Source organism: Aotus nancymaae, unplaced genomic scaffold (assembly GCF_030222135.1).
Source record: "Aotus nancymaae isolate 86718 unplaced genomic scaffold, 86718_ANA_hifiasm-v0.15.2.pri h1tg000016l, whole genome shotgun sequence".
NCBI classification, from domain to species: Eukaryota; Metazoa; Chordata; class Mammalia; order Primates; family Aotidae; genus Aotus; species Aotus nancymaae.
This window is the reverse complement of record NW_026988428.1, coordinates 40,674,159-40,691,720: the sequence shown is the minus strand read 5'-3', so window position 1 is coordinate 40,691,720 and position 17,562 is coordinate 40,674,159. Positions and strand designations below refer to the sequence as shown.

At 44.1% G+C, this 17,562-nt stretch overlaps 1 protein-coding gene across 5 annotated transcripts in view; it reads left to right on the top strand.

The window, feature by feature from the left end:
* The first annotated feature begins 6,264 nt into the window (after positions 1-6,264).
* Positions 6,265-17,562, top strand: part of NEMP1 (nuclear envelope integral membrane protein 1) — a 30,411-nt gene continuing 19,113 nt past the window's right edge. For 2 of the 5 annotated variants that reach the window (XM_012469696.2, XM_012469695.2), the window contains exons 1-4: positions 6,500-6,627; positions 11,706-11,830; positions 13,920-14,139; positions 16,102-16,174. In XM_012469696.2, coding sequence (XP_012325119.1) covers positions 6,501-6,627; positions 11,706-11,830; positions 13,920-14,139; positions 16,102-16,174 — 545 coding nt within the window. In that variant the 5' untranslated portion in view covers position 6,500. Of the gene's footprint in view, positions 6,284-6,488; positions 6,628-11,705; positions 11,831-13,919; positions 14,140-16,101; positions 16,175-17,562 lie in introns of those variants that run through there. The other 3 variants (XM_012469697.2, XM_064377254.1, XM_012469698.2) reach the window with 3 other exon arrangements.

Below are 17,562 nucleotides of genomic sequence, written 5' to 3'. Positions count from 1 at the left end.
CGGAAGGTCAGCTTGAAAAAAACTAAAGGACTCTCTCAACTGAGAGATGGCAAGGCACTGGCATGGGGAGAAAGAACATATTCAAAAGATGGAAAATATGATCAGGCCGGGTGCGGTGGGTCACACCTGTAATCCCAGCACTTTGGGAGGCCAAGGCGGGTGAATCATGAAGTCAAGAGATCAAGACCATCCTGGCCAACATGGTGAAACCCCGTCTCTCCTAAAAATATAAAAATTAGCTGGGCATGGTGGTGTGCACCTGTAGTCCCAGCTACTCAGGAGGCTGAGGCAGGAGAATCGCTTGAACCCCGGTGGGGAGGTTGCAGTGAGCCGATATTGTGCCACTGCACTCCAGCCTGGGTGACACAGTGAGACCCCATCTCAAAAAAGAAAAAAGAAAAGAAAATATGATAGACAGAATTTGATTGATTGGCTGAGGGGTTGAGGGAAGAGAATGAGGGTTTATGGTGACTATCAGGTTCCTAGCTTGGGTGACTGTGTATGTGGAATGGAGTGTTCCTTCTCAAAACTCTGGAATTGCCCTCATTAAACATTCATGGTCTGAAAATCCTTTATCTACAATTCCTAAATTCAAAAAAATTATGAAAACCAAAAGCTTGGCCGGGTGCAATGACTCACACCCTTAATTCTAGCACTTTGGGAGGCCAAGGTAGATGGATCACCAGGTTAGGAGTTCAAGAAAAGCCTGACCAACACAGCAAAACCCTATCTCTATTAAAAATACAAAATTAGCCAGGCATGGTGGCGCAGGCCTGTAATCCCAGCTCCTTGGGAGGCCGAGGCACGATATTCACTTGAACTTGGGAGGCAGAAGTTGCATTGAGCCAAGATTGCACCATTACACTCCAGCCTGGATGACAGAGTGAGACTCCATCTCAAAAAAAAAAAAAAAAAAAAGAAAGAAGGAAAAAAGAACCCAAAAAACAAAAATTAACTGGCGTGGTGGCGGGTGCCTGTAATCCCAGCTACGCGGGAGGCTGAGGCAGGAGAATTGCCGAGATCGTGCCATTGCATTCCAGCCTGGGCAACAGGAGCAAAATTCCATCTCAAAAAAAAAAAAAAAGAAAAAGAAAACCAGGCCGGGCACGGTGGCTCAAGCCTGTAATCCCAGCACTTTGGGAGGCCGAGGTGGGTGGATCATGAAGTCAAGAGATCGAGACCATCCTGGTCAACATGGTGAAACCCCGTCTCTGCTAATACAAAAAATTAGCTGGGCACGGTGGCACGTGCCTGTAATCCCAGCTACTCAGGAGGCTGAGGCAGGAGAATTGCCTGAACCCAGGAGGCGGAGGTTGCGGTGAGCTGAGATCGCGCCATTGCACTCCAGCCTGGGTAACAAGAGCGAAACACCGTCACAAAAAAAAAAAAAAACCAGAGGCTTGTTCATAACTTATTTGACAATAAAATCTAATATGAACTGAATTTATTTTGTGGCAAAACCTCACCTAAACTTACATAAGGTTTTTTATAGTTTTCACTTCTTCATCTTTCACTTATCACAGTATGAACAGTCATATATGTCATTGCAGAAATATTAATTTGTTTGATTACTGGGTACTGTCCAGATGCCATTGGGATTGTTGCTTTATATTTTGTATATGCACCATACTATCTTTCAAAAATGTAAAACATTTTGAAACACATTTATCATCCAGATTTCCCACCCCATTTACTCATCAGTGTTGGCCTGAGTTCTTTTGGATATTTGCATAAATCCAATCCACCTGCAGATAATGAATATTCATTGCATTGTGTGCTATAGACTCTGAAGGAGATTCTTGGTGTTTTGAGCAGTGTCCTCATTAAAACAAGGCTAAACATTTCTTGAATGACTATCTTGAAGTGACAGCACTCATTTCGATAAGTTGTAATGTGTTTCTGGACAGCCGGTCTTATCATGATACACCTCATTTATACATTTTAATAGTCAGTGGTCAGTGATCTTCTGAAATTAGTTCCCAAACCTCAAATTAGTTCCCCTGGTTTTGCCTTGAGTGAAAACCAAAGAGCAAGCTCTGAATGGTAAGAATGGGGCCTGATAAAAAAAATGAAGTATGTGATTATATATGTGTATATATACCTACACGTAAAAATACACATACATATCTATACATATATATTAGTAGACTTTATTTTTATTTTATTTATTTATTTTTCAGATAGGGTCTCACTCTGTCACCCAGGCTGCACAGTGGTGCAATCACAGCTCACTGCAGTCTTGACTTCCCAGGCTCAGATGATTCTCCCATGTCACCCTCCCAAGTAGCTGGGACCACAGGTGCATGCCACCACACCCGGCTAATTTTTTTTTTTTTTTTTTTGGTATTCTTTGTAGAGATGAGGTTTTGCTATGTTGCCCAGGCTGGTTTCAAACTCCTAGGCTCAAGTGATCCGCCTGCCCTGGCCTCCCAAGATATCGGAATTACAGGTGTGAGCCACCATGGCTGGCCTATTTATTCTTTTTTTTTTTTAAGCAACAGGGTCTCACTCTGTCACCCAGGGTGGAGTGCGATGGCACAATCATGGCTCACTGAAGGCTCAACCTCCCAGACCCAAATGATCCTCGCATCTCAGCCTCCTGAGCAGGTGGGATTATAGGTGCGTGCCACTACATTCAGCTAATTTTTGTATTTTTGTAGAGACAAAGTCCTACTATGTTGCCCAGGCTGGTCTTGAACTCCTGGGCTCAAGCCATCCTCGGCCTCCGTCTCCTAAAGTGCTGGGATCACAGGTGTCAACCACTGGGCCTAGCCAACTTTATTTTTAGAAACAACATTACATGTACAGAAAAATTGAAAAGATAATATGGTGAATTCCTATACACCCTACATTCAATATCCCCAATTATTATCTGATATTAGTATGGTACATTTGCCACCATTAATGAACCAGTATTGAAACATTATTATTAATTATAGTCCACAGTGTATTCAGATTTCCTTAGTTTTTTAAACTAATTTTTTTTCTGTTCTAGGATCTCATCAAGAGCACCATATTATGCTTAGTTCTCAAAAACATAATGGGCTGGGTATGGTGGCTCACACCTGTAATCCTAGCACTTTGGGAGGCTGAGGCAGGTGGATCACCTGAGGATGGGAGTTTGAGACCAGCCTGACCAACATGGAGAAACCCCGACTCTACTAAAAATACAAAATTAGTTGAGTGTAGTGTACGTGCCTGTAATCCCAGCTATTTGGAGGCTGAGGCAGGACAATTGCTTGACCCTGGAAGGCAGAGGTTGCAGTGAGCCGAGATTGCGCCATTGCACTCCAGCCTGGGCAACTAGAGCGAAACTCTGTCTCAAAAAACAAATAAAACAAAACCATAATGATGTTTTGATAACTTTGACACCTTTCAGGAGTACTGGTCAGGTATTTTGTAGGATGACTTTGCTGGAATTTGTCTAATATTTTTCTCATAATTAGAGTGGTGTTATGGGTTTTTGGAAGGAAAACCACAGAGTTAAAATGCCATTTTCGGCCGGGCGCGGTGGCTCATGCCTGTAATCCCAGCACTTTGGGAGGCCGAGGCGGGTGGATCACGAGGTCAAGAGATCGAGCCCATCCTGGCCAACATGGTGAAACCCCGTCTCTACTAAAAATACAAAAAAACAGCCAGGCATGGTGGCACGTGCCTGTGGTCCCAGCTACTCGGGAGGCTGAGGCAGAAGAATCACTTGAACCCAGGAGGCAGAGGTTGCAGTGACCCGAGATTGTGCCCCTGCACTGCAGCCTGGCGACAGAGCAAGACTCCATCTTAAAAAAAAAAAAATGCCATTTTCACGTCATTTTATTGAGGGTAAATAGCATCAACGTGATTGATGCTGACTTCCCTAAGTCAGTTGAGGGAGTGTGTGTGTGAAACATAGGATGAGCATACCAGCACTGTTGGCCTAGACTTTTCCTTATTAGAATGAAATTTCTTCTCTTGCCCATAGCTCAGCCCCATTTTGACCTTTTTTTTTTTTTTTTTTTTGAGACAGAGGCTCGCTCTGTTGCCCAGACTGGAGTGAAGTGGCCCAATCTCGGCTCACTGCAACCTCCGCCTCCTGGGTTCAAGCTATTCTTCTGCCTCAGACTCACGAGTAGCTGGGATTACAGGAACCCACCACCATGCCAGGCTAATTTTTGTATTTTTAGTAGAGATGGGGTTATGCCATGTTGGCCGGCTGGCCTCAAACTACTGGAGTCAAGTGATCACCGGCCTCAGCCTCCCAAAAGAGCTGAGATTATAGGGCTGAGCCACCACGCCCAGCCCATTTTGACTTTTTTTTTTTTTTTTTTTTTTTTTGAGATGGCGTCTCGCTCTGTCATCAAGGCTGGTGGCTGGAGTGCAGTGGCAGGATCTCGGCTCACTGCAACCTCTGCCTCCCGGATTCAAGCCATTCTCCTGCCTCAGCCTCCCGAGTAGCTGGGACTATAGGTGCTCACCATCACACCTGGCTAATTTTTGTATTTTTAGTAGGGATGAGATTTTGCCATGTTGGCCAGGCTGGTCTTGAACTCCTGACCTCAGGTGATCCGCCTGCCTCACCCTCCCAAAGTGTTGTGATTACATGTGTGAGCCATTGCACCCGGCCCATTTTGACTTTTAAAAAAGTCCTTGTTTTAGACCAGGTGCAGTGGCTCACACCTGTAATTTCAGCAATTTGGGTGGCCAAGGTGGGAGAATCACTTGAGGCCAGGAGTGTGAGGTCAGCCTGGGCAACATAGCAAGATCATGTCTCTACAAAAAATAATTTTTAAAAATTAAGCCAGACATAGCAGCCAACACCTGTAGTCCCAGCTATTTGGGAGATTGAGATGGGAGGATCGCTTGATCCTGGGAGTTCAAGGCTGCAGTGAGCTGTGGTTGCACCACTGCACTCCAGGCTGGGTGACCCAAGGAGATCCTGTCTCAGCAACAACAACAATGAAACAAAGTCCCTGTAGTACAACCTATCTGGGAGGCTGTGGTGGGAGGATGGTTTAAGCCCAGGAATTCAAGGTTACACTGAGCTGTGATGGTGCTGTTGCACTCTAGCTTGGGTGACAGAGAGAGAGATCCTGTCTCTAAAAACATTTTTTAAAAAATTAAATTCTTGTTTTGAAAACTTGAACCTTCTCCAGAAGATACCCGCTTCCTTGAATTTCTCAATTCACTTGGCTCTATCATTTGTAGTCTTCCTACCCATCACCATCAGATCCTCTTTAAAAAAAAGTTTCAATTTCTACTAACAGTTTCAGAACACGTAGCTCTCTGCTGGGCCCTCATTGTGTTAAATCATTGAATGGGAAGCAGTTAATCCATATAAATATGGATTGGAGTCAGTAGGATTTAGGTCAGGCTTTGGAGTCAGTAGGATTTAGGTTAGGACCACAAACCAGATGAACTATGAAATCTTGGGCAGGTTCCTGTGGCTGTCTTAGCTTTGGCTTCTTAAATAGAATTATATTTGTTTCACGAGATGATAAGAGGAATAAATAAATCTTTCTTTTTTTTTTTCCAAGACAAGAGTCTTGCTCTGTTGCCAAGGCTGGAGTGCAGTGGTGCGATCTCAGCTCACCACAACTTCTGCCTCCCAGGTTCAAGTGATTCTCCTGCCTCAGCCTCCTAAGTAGCTAGGGCTACAGGCACGTGCCATCATGCCCAGCTAATTTTTGTATTTTTAATAGAGACAGGGTTTCACTATGTTGGTCAGGCTGGTCTCAAACTCCTGACCTGGTGATCCACCTGCCTTGGGCTCCCAAAGTGCTGGGATTACAGGCCTGAGACACCGCGCCCAGCCAAATAAATCTTTTTTTTTTAATTTCCTTTTTCTTTTTAAATCATATATAAGCGTTTACTTATTCACAAATCTTTCTTAATTCTAACATTCATTTTGCTTCCCAAAAAAAGTACCTATAAATACATTTTTAAAAGCTAATGTTTATGCTTACAAAATATTGACAATACACACTTTTTTGTGACTTCTATTTTAAATCCTTTAGGACTTTGGAGAACCACACTTTGTCAGTCGATTTTAAAAATTGTCCTGTCAGGACCCTACTCATAAAGCCATCTCAATTGTAGGCGTCTCTTAACAGAAACGTCGTGATAAAAAGGAACTGAAAGAAAACCGAAGGAACTTCAGTTTCGATGGAAATACCGAGTTTGGTCAAGGAGGACTCTCCCATTCTGATTTCCTATTGGTTAACCTTACCATCAATCACACCAGTTGTAAATAAACTGAAGACGGAAGCATGTTGTTAGGGGGTGGGATCTTCCTGTCGCCATTGCTAGGGTGAGAACCTATTTTTTAATAGGCTGAAAGCTTCTTTTACCGCCCTCTCTCTTCAGTTGCTAAGGGGCGGGACTCGTAAGGCTCTTGAGGGCTGGAAGCTCTGCCCATCCGATTGGTTGGTAGGGGCAGTTCTCGCAGAGGATAGGCTGCTGGCGCTGCCAGTTCAGGGTTAGTTGCTGGGGTAAGGCCTGTGAGGAGGCGGTGGCTTGAGGCAACCATGGCGGGAGGAATGAAAGTGGCGGTCTCGCCGGCAGTTGGTCCCGGGCCTTTGGGCTGGGGGGTCGGGGGCGGTGGGGCAGTGCGGCTACTCTTGATCCTTTCCGGCTGCTTGGTCTACAGCACAGGTACCGCCCGGGCAGCAGCTGCCAAGGGGGCGGGTGCCGAGGGGGTTATTTTTGGAAAAGTGGGGATTGTCCCGGGAACACGGGCCGTTACTCTGCAGAAGGGCGGTGGCTCTACCGAGGGGCGCCGGTGTGGTGTGGTGGAAGAAACTTGGCGGGCCAGTGGGCGTTGGGACTGTGGGTCTGGGTCCTGGAGGGGGCTGGGGCTGCTTCCCAGAGTGGGGAGGAGCCTGGAGCCTTTTGGCGGAGACAGGAAGGGAGGCCTAGACTGGTTGAGAAGCGGTCCTTGGGGGCTGTGTTGCGCTGCGGCGGCCTCCTCGAATTTCTTGCTTACAAGGGAGAAAATCCGGGGACCGTTCTGGGCAGGCAAAGCTGCCGCAGGAAATGTACCATCTCATTCATTTGGCAAATTAGCAAACACCATCTGAGCGTATGCTCTGTCAGGACGTAAGGCACGGGTGGCAGAAAGGATGTAGTTGACAGAAATGCAGCGATCTCTACTATCTTCTGCTCTTGTAAGACCTTGACTTTTTTTTTTTTTTTTTAGACGGAGTTTCGCTCTTGTTCCCCAGGCTGGAGTGCAATGTCGCGATCTCGGCACACTGCAACCTCTGCCTCTTAGGTTCAAGCGATTCTCCTCCCTCAGCCTCCTGGGTAGCTGGGATTACAGGCGACTGTCACAGCGCCTGGCTAATTTTTGTATTTTTAGTAGAAACAGGGTTTCACCATGTTGGCCGGACTGGTCTCAAACTCCTGACCTCGTGATCCATCCGCCTCAGCCTCCCAAAGTGCTGGGGTTACAGGCGTGAGCCACTGCACAGGGCCGAGACCTTCACTTAACTAACTGCCCTGTAGAACAGAACTGTAGTTATTATATTCCACTTTCCGGAAATGATACGAGTGCCATTCAGCATAAAATAGATTTCTTTTGGAAATTGATTTATTCCTTCAAGCAAACTTACTTGGTACCTGCTGCTGGATAATGAAATTTGGACTGGAAAGGAAACTCTTTCCCTTCCAAACCAGAAAATTTTAGAGTGTGTTTCTGAAAACACCCTTGTCATTAAATTCACAACAGAAAAATAAGTGAGGTTTTCTAGAATCCGCTGGAGGAAGTTGAAACTCAAGAGAATAAAGATCGTAGTATCTCAAACACACATTACAATCTCTCTCTCTTTTTTTTTTTTTTTTTTTTTTTGGAGACAGTCTCGCTCTGTTGCCAGGCTGGAGTGCAGTGATGCGATCTCGGCTCACTGCAACCTCTGTCTCCCGGGTTCAAGCGATTCTCCTGACTCAGCTTCCCGAGTAACTGGTATCTCATAAACACACATTATGGTCTCTCTCTCTCGCTTTTTTTTTTTTTTAAGACGAGTCTCGCTCTGTCACCAGGCTGGAGTGCAGTGGTGCGATCTCGGCTCACTGCAACCTCCGCTTCCCGGGTTCAGGCTATCCTCCTGCTTCAGCTTCCTCAGTAGCTGGGATTACAGGCGTGCAATAGCACGCTGAGCTAATTTTTGTATTTTTAGTAGAGATGCAGTTTCACCGTGTTGTCCAGGATGGTCTCAATCTCTTGACCTCAGGATCCTCCCGCCTTGGCCTCCCAAAGTGCTGGGATTACAGGTGTGAGCCACTACGCCCAGCCTTTTTTTTTTTTTTTTTTTTTTTAAGATGGGGTTTCACCATGATGGCCAGGCTGGTCTTGAACTCTGAACTTCTGACCTCAGGCGATCCATCCACCTCGGCCTCCCAAAGTGCTAGGATTACAGGCATGAGCCACCGCGCCTGGCCTTTTTTTTCTTTTTTTTCGAGATGGAGTTTCGCTCTTGTTGCCCAAGCTGAAGTGCAGTGGCACCATCTCAGCTCACTGCAACTTTTGCCTCTCTAGTTCAAGTTATTCTCCTGCCTCAGCCTCCCGAATAGCTGGGATTACAGGCATGCGTGCCACCATGTCCAGTTAATTTTTTGTGTTTTTAGTAGAAGTGGGGTTTCATGTTAGCTAGGCTGGTCTCAAACTCCTGACCTCAGGTGATCCACCAGACTCAGCCTCCCAAAGTGCTGGGATTACAGGAGTGAGCCACCATGCTTGGCCATGCTCTTTCATCTCTCCCATTGGTTCCTGCCTGTCTCATGCTGCCACTTGAAGATTATCCTTACAGCTTTTTTTTTTTTTTTTGAGACAGAGTCTCGCTCTGTCGCCAGGCTGGAGTGCAGTGGTGTGATCTCGGCTCACTGCAACCTCTGTCTTCCGGGTTCAAGCAATTCCCTTGCCTCAGCCTCCTGCGTAGCTGGGACTACAGGTGCATGCCACCACGCCCAGCTAATTTTTGTATTTTTAGTAGAGACGGGGTTTCACCATGTTGGCCAGGATGGTCTCGATCTCTTGACTCACCTCTTGATCCACCCACCTCGGCCCTTACAGCTTTAAGGTGATCTCAGCATCCTTAGAAGATGGCCCAGGATAACATTTGAAGGACTGTTATGTGAATAAACTTCTCAATAAATAGGGTAGTGAGTTGTGGTGAGGAAAAGAGAAAATATAGGCAAAAATGCTCCTACATAGTAAGCACTCGATCAGTAGTCTCTTTCTCTTTTAAGTTTTTCTTTTCTTTTTTTGAGATGGAGTCTTGCTACCCAGGCTGGAGTGGAGTGTCACAATCTCAGCTCACTGCAACCTCCGCCTCCTGGGTTCAAGCAATTCTGCTTCAGCTTCCAGAGTAGCTGGGACTGCAGGCATGTGCCACCACGCCCAGCTAATTTTTGTGTATTTAGTAGAGATGGGGTTTCACCATCTTGTCCAGGATGGTCTAGATTTCCTGACCTCGTCATCCGCCCACCTTGGCCTCCCAGAGTGTTGGGATTACAGGCGCGAGCCACCACATGCAGCCTTCACTCAGGCTGGAGTGCAGTGCACAATCATGGTTCACTGTAAACTCCTATTTTGGTCTCCCCAAGTAGCTGGGACTACAGGAACATGCCATCTGCCTGGCTAAAAATCATTATTTTTTTAATGTTTCTGGAGTAAACATTTGGTTGTGTATTGGCTTGTACTGTTGGTTGGGTATTGGTGGCTTGTACTATTGGTTGGATATTTGTGGTATTTCTAGTTTTTCATTGTTGTAAGTTTGTGAACATCTTTGTGTATACATTTTTATTTATTTTTTGAGATAGAGTCTTGCTATATCACCCAGGCTAGAGTGCAGTGGTGCCATCTTGGCCACCTCCTAGGTTCAAGCGATTCTTCTACCTCAGCCTCCCGAGTAACTGGGATTACAGGCATGATCTGCTGTGCCTGGCCTTTTTTTTTTTTTTTTTTTTTGGTAGAGTTGGGGTTTTGTCATGTTGGCCAGGCTGATCTCAACTTGATGTAAATGAGGTCAAGCATTCCCCTCACCTTGGCTTCCCAAAGTGCTGGAACTACAGGCATGAGCCACCACGCCTGGTCCCAATTTTTTATTTCTTTTATTTTATTTATTTTTTTTGAGATGTATTCTTGCTCTGTCGCCCAGGCTGGAGTGCAGTAGCACGATCTTGGCTCACTGCAATCTCCCCCTCCTGGGTTCAAGTGATTCTCCTGCCTCAGCCTCCCAAGTAGCTGGGATTACAGGCATCTGCCACCACACCCAGCTAATTTTTGCATTTGTAGTAGAGACGGTATTTCACCACGTTGGCCAGGCTGGTTTTGAACTCCTGACCTCAAGTTATCCACCTGCCTTGGCCTCCCAAAGTGCTGGGATTACAGGCGTGAGCCACCATGCTGGGCCGGACAGCGTTCACTTTTAAACCTTGAATTAGCTGATATTAAATTGAGAGGAGAATCTTCTATTTTGGTTAACCAGAGGGACTGCATGTAATCATTGCCTGTTCTTAAAACATGACATGAAACAAAACAACTGGAAGGAAGCAAACTTAAAATCTTTTAGTATCCTCCTAAAGTACTGTATATTAAAAATATTGCTGGCTGGGCACGGTGGCTCACGCCTGTAATCCCAGCACTTTGGGAGGCTGAGGTGGGTCGATCATTTGAGGCTAGGAAGGAGCTCGAGATCAGTCTAGCCAACACGGTGAAACCCTGTCTCTACTAGAAAAAAAAAAAAAGCCAGTTGATGTGGCTCATGCCTGTAATCCCAGCTACTCAGGAGGCTGAGATGGGAGAATCGCTGGAACCTGGGAGGCAGAGGTTGCAGTGAGCCAAGATCGCACCACTGTACTCCAGCCTGGGTGACAGAGCGAGACCCTGTCTGAAAAAAAAAAAAAATTGCTGGCCAGGCGTGGCAGCAGATCTGTAATTCCAGTGCTTTGGGAGGCCAATGTGGGAAGATTGCTTGAGGCCAGAAGTTCAAGACCAGCCTGGGCAACCGTAGTAAGACCTTGTCTCTGGAAAAAAAAAAAAAAAAAACTAGCTGAGTGTAGTGGCATGTACCTGTAATCCTGGCTGCTTGGGAGGCTGAGGTAAGAGGATTGTTTGAGCTCAGGAGTTTGAGGCTGCAATGAGCTATGATTACACTACTGCACTCCAGCCTGAGCAGCAGAGCCAGACCCTGTCTCAAAAATAAAATAAAGTTGCCAATTCTGTTCTACTCAGTAAAGGGATAGAGAAAATCAACAGACGGAGTATTTTAGCTTACTTTAACTATTCCTTTATAAGACAGGCAGTATATCTAGTGCTTAAGACCATAGTCAGGCCTAGGGGTGAATCTCAGGCTATTTACTTGTTGTGTGATTTTGGAGCAAATTACTTAACCTTTCTTAAACATCAGTTCCTCATTTATAAAATAGGGATTATGAGAGTGCTTACCTCATAGCATTGATGGGAACATTAAATGAGACAGCATAATGTCCTAATACTTAGTAGTAGTTTTTATTACTTGTCTGACTGAATGACTGTGTCATATTTAAATTATTAAACTTGACAGAAATAAGACTCTGCCTTAGTTCTTCTCATTTTTTTTTTTCTTATTTCTCAGTCTGGCTAATGTTTTAATCCAAAGTTTAGGAAAGTGGTTAGTTTAATTTTTTTCATGAAATGAGTTACAGTTACTAGCTTATTATGTTTAATTCTTATTTCCTTTCTTTGCATAAAGCTGAAATTGATGTAAATGTGGTCATGCTTCAGGAATCCCAAGTTTGTGAAAAGCATGCCAGCCAACAATTCTGTTACAAAAATGTGCTTATCCCAAAATGGCATGATATATGGACACGAATACAGGTAATAATTTGGAATCCTCTGGCAGGGGCAGCTTCTGTAAATTTATGTCTGTTGGTGATTATGAGTATTTTGACACGTTTCTCCCCTTCACATACTTAAAAAAAAAGTTATTAACAATCTTGTTAGGGTTGAGATTATCCTGATTGTGTTTTCATCAATAAGCATCGATGCCTACTTTGTATTCCTCTCTGGTTTCTCAAGTAGATTATAGTACTCTAAGATAAACTTTCTTTCCTTCTCCCTCCTTTACCCAAAGAAACTGCTTCCTTTTCTTGTCCTTCATTTTCCAGCATGGGTATGTGCATACACACACATATATACCTCTTTCTTTTTATTTATTTTTTGTTTTTATTTTTTATATTTTGAGGCAGAGTCTCCCTCTGTTGCCCAGGCTGGAGTGCAGTGGCACAATCTTGGCTCACTGCAACCTCCTGCTCCCAGGTTCAGGCGATTCTCCTGCCTCAGCCTCCCAAGTAGCTGGGATTACAGGCATGTGCTACCACACCTGGCTAATTTTTTTTGTATTTTTAGTAGAGATGGGATTTCATCATGTTGGCTAGGCTGGTCTGAAACTCCTGACCTCAAGTAATCTGCCTGCCTCGGTCTCCCAAAGTGTTGGAATTACAGGCATGAGCCATTGCACCCAGCCCCCCTCTTTCTTTTTAAAGACTGTATGCCTTCTTTGGGCTGGAAACTGTTACGTGCCTGTCAGGATGTAAACTTTTGCCCTGCTATTCCTATTCTATTCTAATTCTACATGAGTTTTTTTTTTTTTTTTTTTTTGAGACGGAGTTTCGCTCTTGTTACCCAGGCTGGAGTGCAATGGCACGATCTCGGCTCACCGCAACCTCCGCCTCCTGGGTTCAAGCAATTCTCCTGCCTCAGCCTCCCGAGTAGCTGGTACTACAGGCACGCACCACCATGCTCAGCTAATTTTTTATATGTTTAGTATAGACGGGGTTTCACCATGTTGACCAGGATGGTCTCGATCTCTTGACCTTGTGATCCACCTGCCTCGGCCTCCCAAAGTGCTGGGATTATAGGCGTGAGCCACCGCGCCCGGCCTACATGAGATATTTTGTAAGCCCCCTGAGCTGAAGAATGACTTTGGTCTCATATATTTCATAACACTGTTAAGTCACCTGGCAAACAAGAATGTCTGGCCATAATAGTGATTGAACAAAATGAGTCCTTTCAGAAATGTTGTAGTTGGTATAAGCATAGTTACTGATAAGGGCATTTGTTGTTGACATCAAAAACATAAGGGTGGACTTGTGGATTTTTTTTTTTTTTAAGACAGAGTCTCACTCTGTTGCCCAGGCTGGAGTGCAGTGGCACAACCTTGGCTTACTGCAACCTCCACCTCCTGGGTTCAAGTGACTCTTGCCTCATCCTCCCAAGTACCTGGGACCACAGGCATGTGCCAGCATGCCTGGCTAATTTTTGTATTTTTAGTATTGACAGGATTTCACCCTATTGGCCAGGCTGGTCTTGAACTCCTGACCTTGTGATCTGCCCGCCTCAGCCTTGCAAAGTGCTGGGGTTATAGGCATGAGCCACCATGCCTGGCCAATTTGTGGATTAAAAAAAAAAATTCTTTAAAAAAATTGTCTGATAAAAAAGTCATACTCTAATCTGGGACACATTATAACCAACATTTACCCACAATCAGTGACTTGTGACAACGGATTGAACTCGGCCTGTCATTATGGAAACCTTTTAGTTTTCTGGGGCAGTTTATGCCTGGCAATCTTCTTAATATTATAGACCTTTGTTTTGTGTGATCTCAAATATCTCTATTGATAACTTTTAGCTTGGAAGTCTTTTTTCCTTTATGTTCAGGCCTAATAGTAGATTCAGATCATGTTAACAAGAAGATATTCTAACAGCTGTCTCTCTGTAACATGTGCAGTGTTATTTGCTCAATTATGTTTTAGCCACTGCATTTCTATATTTCTGATAAGCTTTGTGGAAAACTGGCACTATTACTGATTTAGCTGTTTACTCTGAGGGTTTTTTAAAAAATTGTATTTGTGAAAAATTAAAATTCCTACTTCCTTCTTTCTCATCCTGATTTTATTTGTTACAGATCCACGTAAATAGTTCCAAATTGGTTCGAGTCATCCAGGTGGAGAATGAGGAGAAACTGAAGGAGCTAGAGCAGTTTAGTATCTGGAACTTTTTTTCCTCCTTTTTAAAAGAGAAATTGAATGACACCTATATTAACGTGGGTGTATACAGCACAAAAACCTGCCTCAAAGTTGAGATTATAGAGAAAGACACCAAGTACAGTGTCATTGTGATCCGGAGTAAGTCTCACCTCTGTTTTTCTGATGGATTCTATAGTGATAAGGACTGAGTTTTGAGGGATATAATTAGTGAGACTGAGAAGTCGCCCAGGACAGCTCTAGTTGGGTTCTGATGATAACCCTGAGTATACCACTGCTCCAAACAGTTCATGGAGACTTCACCTGACATCAGACACTTTAGGCCTAGAATTGAAACTCCATCTAAGGAAATTCTGAGTACCTCCTTACCTAGAACTGTGAAGACTTTTATTCCTAATACAGTATGCTACCAGTGGCCCTGAGCATATATGTCAAATACTTTTAGAGTAAATCAGGTAGATATATTCTACCTTCTGGACACTTCTAGACAAAGGTAACTGTCTGATGTGTACATGTCTACATTTGAAGACGTGAATGGCTAAGCAATAAAAATTGGAGAAAGGTAAAATTGAATATTAATAATTCACAAGTAAAGGCTGGGCGTGGTGGCTCACGCCTGTAATCCCAGCACTTTGGGAGGCCAAGGTGGGTGGATCACATCGTCAGGAGTTCGAGTTCAGCCTGATCTACTTGGCGAAATTCTGTCTCTACTAAAAATACAAAAAAATTAGCTGGGCGTGGTGGTGTGTGCCTGTAGTCCCAGCTACTCAGGAGGCTGAGGTCGGAGAATCACTTGAACCCGGGAGGCGGAGGTTGTGGTGAGCTGAGATTGAACCACTGCACTCCAGCCTGGGCAATAGAGCAAGACTGTCTCAAAAAAAAAAAAAAATCACAAGTAAAAAGAGTATTTGTGGAACCATAAATAAAGATGAAAACCACTGCAGTTTAAAACTTATTCAGGCCGGGCGCGGTGGCTCACGCCTGTAATCCCAGCACTTTGGGAGGCCGAGGCGGGTGGATCACAAGGTCAAGAGATCGAGCCCATCCTGGTCAACATGGTGAAACCCCGTCTCTACTAAAAATATAAAAAATTAGCTGGGCATGGTGGCGCATGCCTGTAATCCCAGCTACTCAGGAGGCTGAGGCAGGAGAATTGCCTGAACCCAGGAGGCAGAGGTTGCGGTGAGCCGAGATCGTGCCATTGCACTCCAGCCTGGGTAACGAGCTCTCCAAAAAAAAATAAAATAAAACTTATTCAGTGGAACTGGGAAATGACTGAGAAAGTTTCAGAGGAGGCGAATCCTGTTGAATTCTCTCTAACTTTGTTTCCCCTTGGTTACTATACAGGATCCTGGGATGTAAGTAGCAGAAATGTTTCCAGGTTTAGCTATGAAATAGGTTGTGCCCTTCCATTTGTCCTAGGGTTCTTTGGTTGCGTAGGGTTGGCTTGTTTTTTGACGTTCCTTCTACATTTACTGATTCCTCCTGCTTCTGTTCTGTTTGTGGGCCTCCTGTAGACTTAGAGCTCTTGAATGTGAAAGCTGTGGGAGTATCTGGTATGCCACCAAGGGGCCTTTCCTAGGGCCCCCTGGTCCTGAGTGAGATGTATTTGCGTGTAGGCTTTTCCAGCACAGTGCTCTGTAGCAAAGGGAAGTAGGTGGTATTGTTGGGCAAGAAAAGCACCCAGTTAGAGAACAACACAAGGCCCTGACCCACAGTTTTGGGGAAATCTGTTGAATTCCATGATTCTGGGTGCCTTAAAACTTGAAAGCCAGAGTGATAGAGACCCCTTGTGGGTGATTACATGAATTGCTGATGGTACTATGTACAGTTTCTGTCCGAAACGAAGCTTGAGTTTATTTTAACCTTAGCATAGGTAGTCAAAATAAAAATAAGATCTTCAGGCAAATACAGGTTAGACAGAGACCTAATTATACTTTGGAAGGGTGCCCAGGCTTTAGGTGGAATTTACAATGCTTTTTAGGTGGGCTGTTTGCATTTATTTTTACTGTAGCTGATGAATACTGCCAATATTGTCTTTTATCCTATAATGCCTTAAGCTGTTTTGTTCCCTTATTAAGCAAAAATATTTATTTATTTCAGGATTTGATCCCAAACTCTTTCTTGTTTTCCTTCTTGGACTTATGCTATTTTTTTGTGGAGACTTGCTGAGCAGGTAGGTTCTAAGACTAGTGTGTAGAATGACATGGCTCAAATCTATCCTGCTTGGGTTTTATCATAATAACTATTAAGTACTGCCATTCCCATTTCCAGAACCTTTATGGCTTGGCCATTGCCTGCTTGGATATTTTAAAAAATGCTTTAATGTGTATTATGATTTTTGTTTTTTCTTATTTGAACGATATTGGCAGAAATGAAATTCCCACATTAGGTTGGTCCATCATTAGATTGATAGGACTTAGTCAATACAGTGAAATGGAACATCATCACCCTCTCTATTGCTAGAAGTAATGTGTTAAGTTGTCATCTTTACAGATCCATGGGTTGATGAGTTTCATTTTGTTCAGTTGTAAAGAGACAAATATCAACTGCTCAGCCTAGGCAACATGGTGAAACTCTGTCTCTACAAAAAATACAAAAATTAGCTGGGCATGGTGGCATGTGACTGTGATCCCAGATACTGGAGAGGCTGAGGCATGATAATTGCTTGAGCCTGGAGGAGGAGGTTGCAGTGAGCCAAGATCGTACCACTGCACTCCAACCTGGGCCACAGAGGGAGACCCTGTTTCAAAAAAAAAAAAAAAAATCAAGTTCTTACTCATTTTCTTCTTTTAGGAACCTACTAGCTAAGACAGGTGTACTAATATGAAAAAAACATATAAGTAGCTAAATAAACATTGAATGAAGGTAAAATCAACATTAAATTTATATACAAGTAAAAAGTATTTCTGGAGTAGTGAATGAAAGATTAACAAATTGGAGTTTGAAGTTGGGCTGGAATGGGGTTGGTGGAAGTTGTTCCTTATTTTGGGGATGCTGAGAGAAATAGGGAGGAATAACTGGTAGAAAAAATCTGGAATGAGGACTGGTTGCGGTGGCTCACACCTATAATTCTAGCACTTTGGGAGACTGAAGTGGGAGGATGACTTGAGCCCAGGAGTTTAAGACCAGCCTAGGCAACATACTGAGACCATGCCTCTACAAAAAAATACAAAAATTAGCCAGGCATGGTTGTGTGTGCCAGTAATCCCAGCTACTTGGGAATCTGAGATAGGATCACTGGAACCCTGGAGGTTGAAGCTGCAGTGAGCCATGATCACACCACTGCACTCCAGCCTGGTTGACAAAGTGAGACCCTGTCTCAAAAAAATAATAATAATAATAATCAGGTTGAGAAAGATGGGGATGGGAATAGGACATTATGCAGAGGTTTATTATTGTGAACTATTTGAGGGAAACCCTTTGACATTAATCTTCATAATCTGGTAGTAACTACATGGTATCAGTCTCTACAGTTCTCTGACCTCAGGTTTTGGGCAAATACAGGCTTTATTGTGCTTTACTTTATTGTGCTTCACAGATAGTGTATTTCTTTCCAAATTG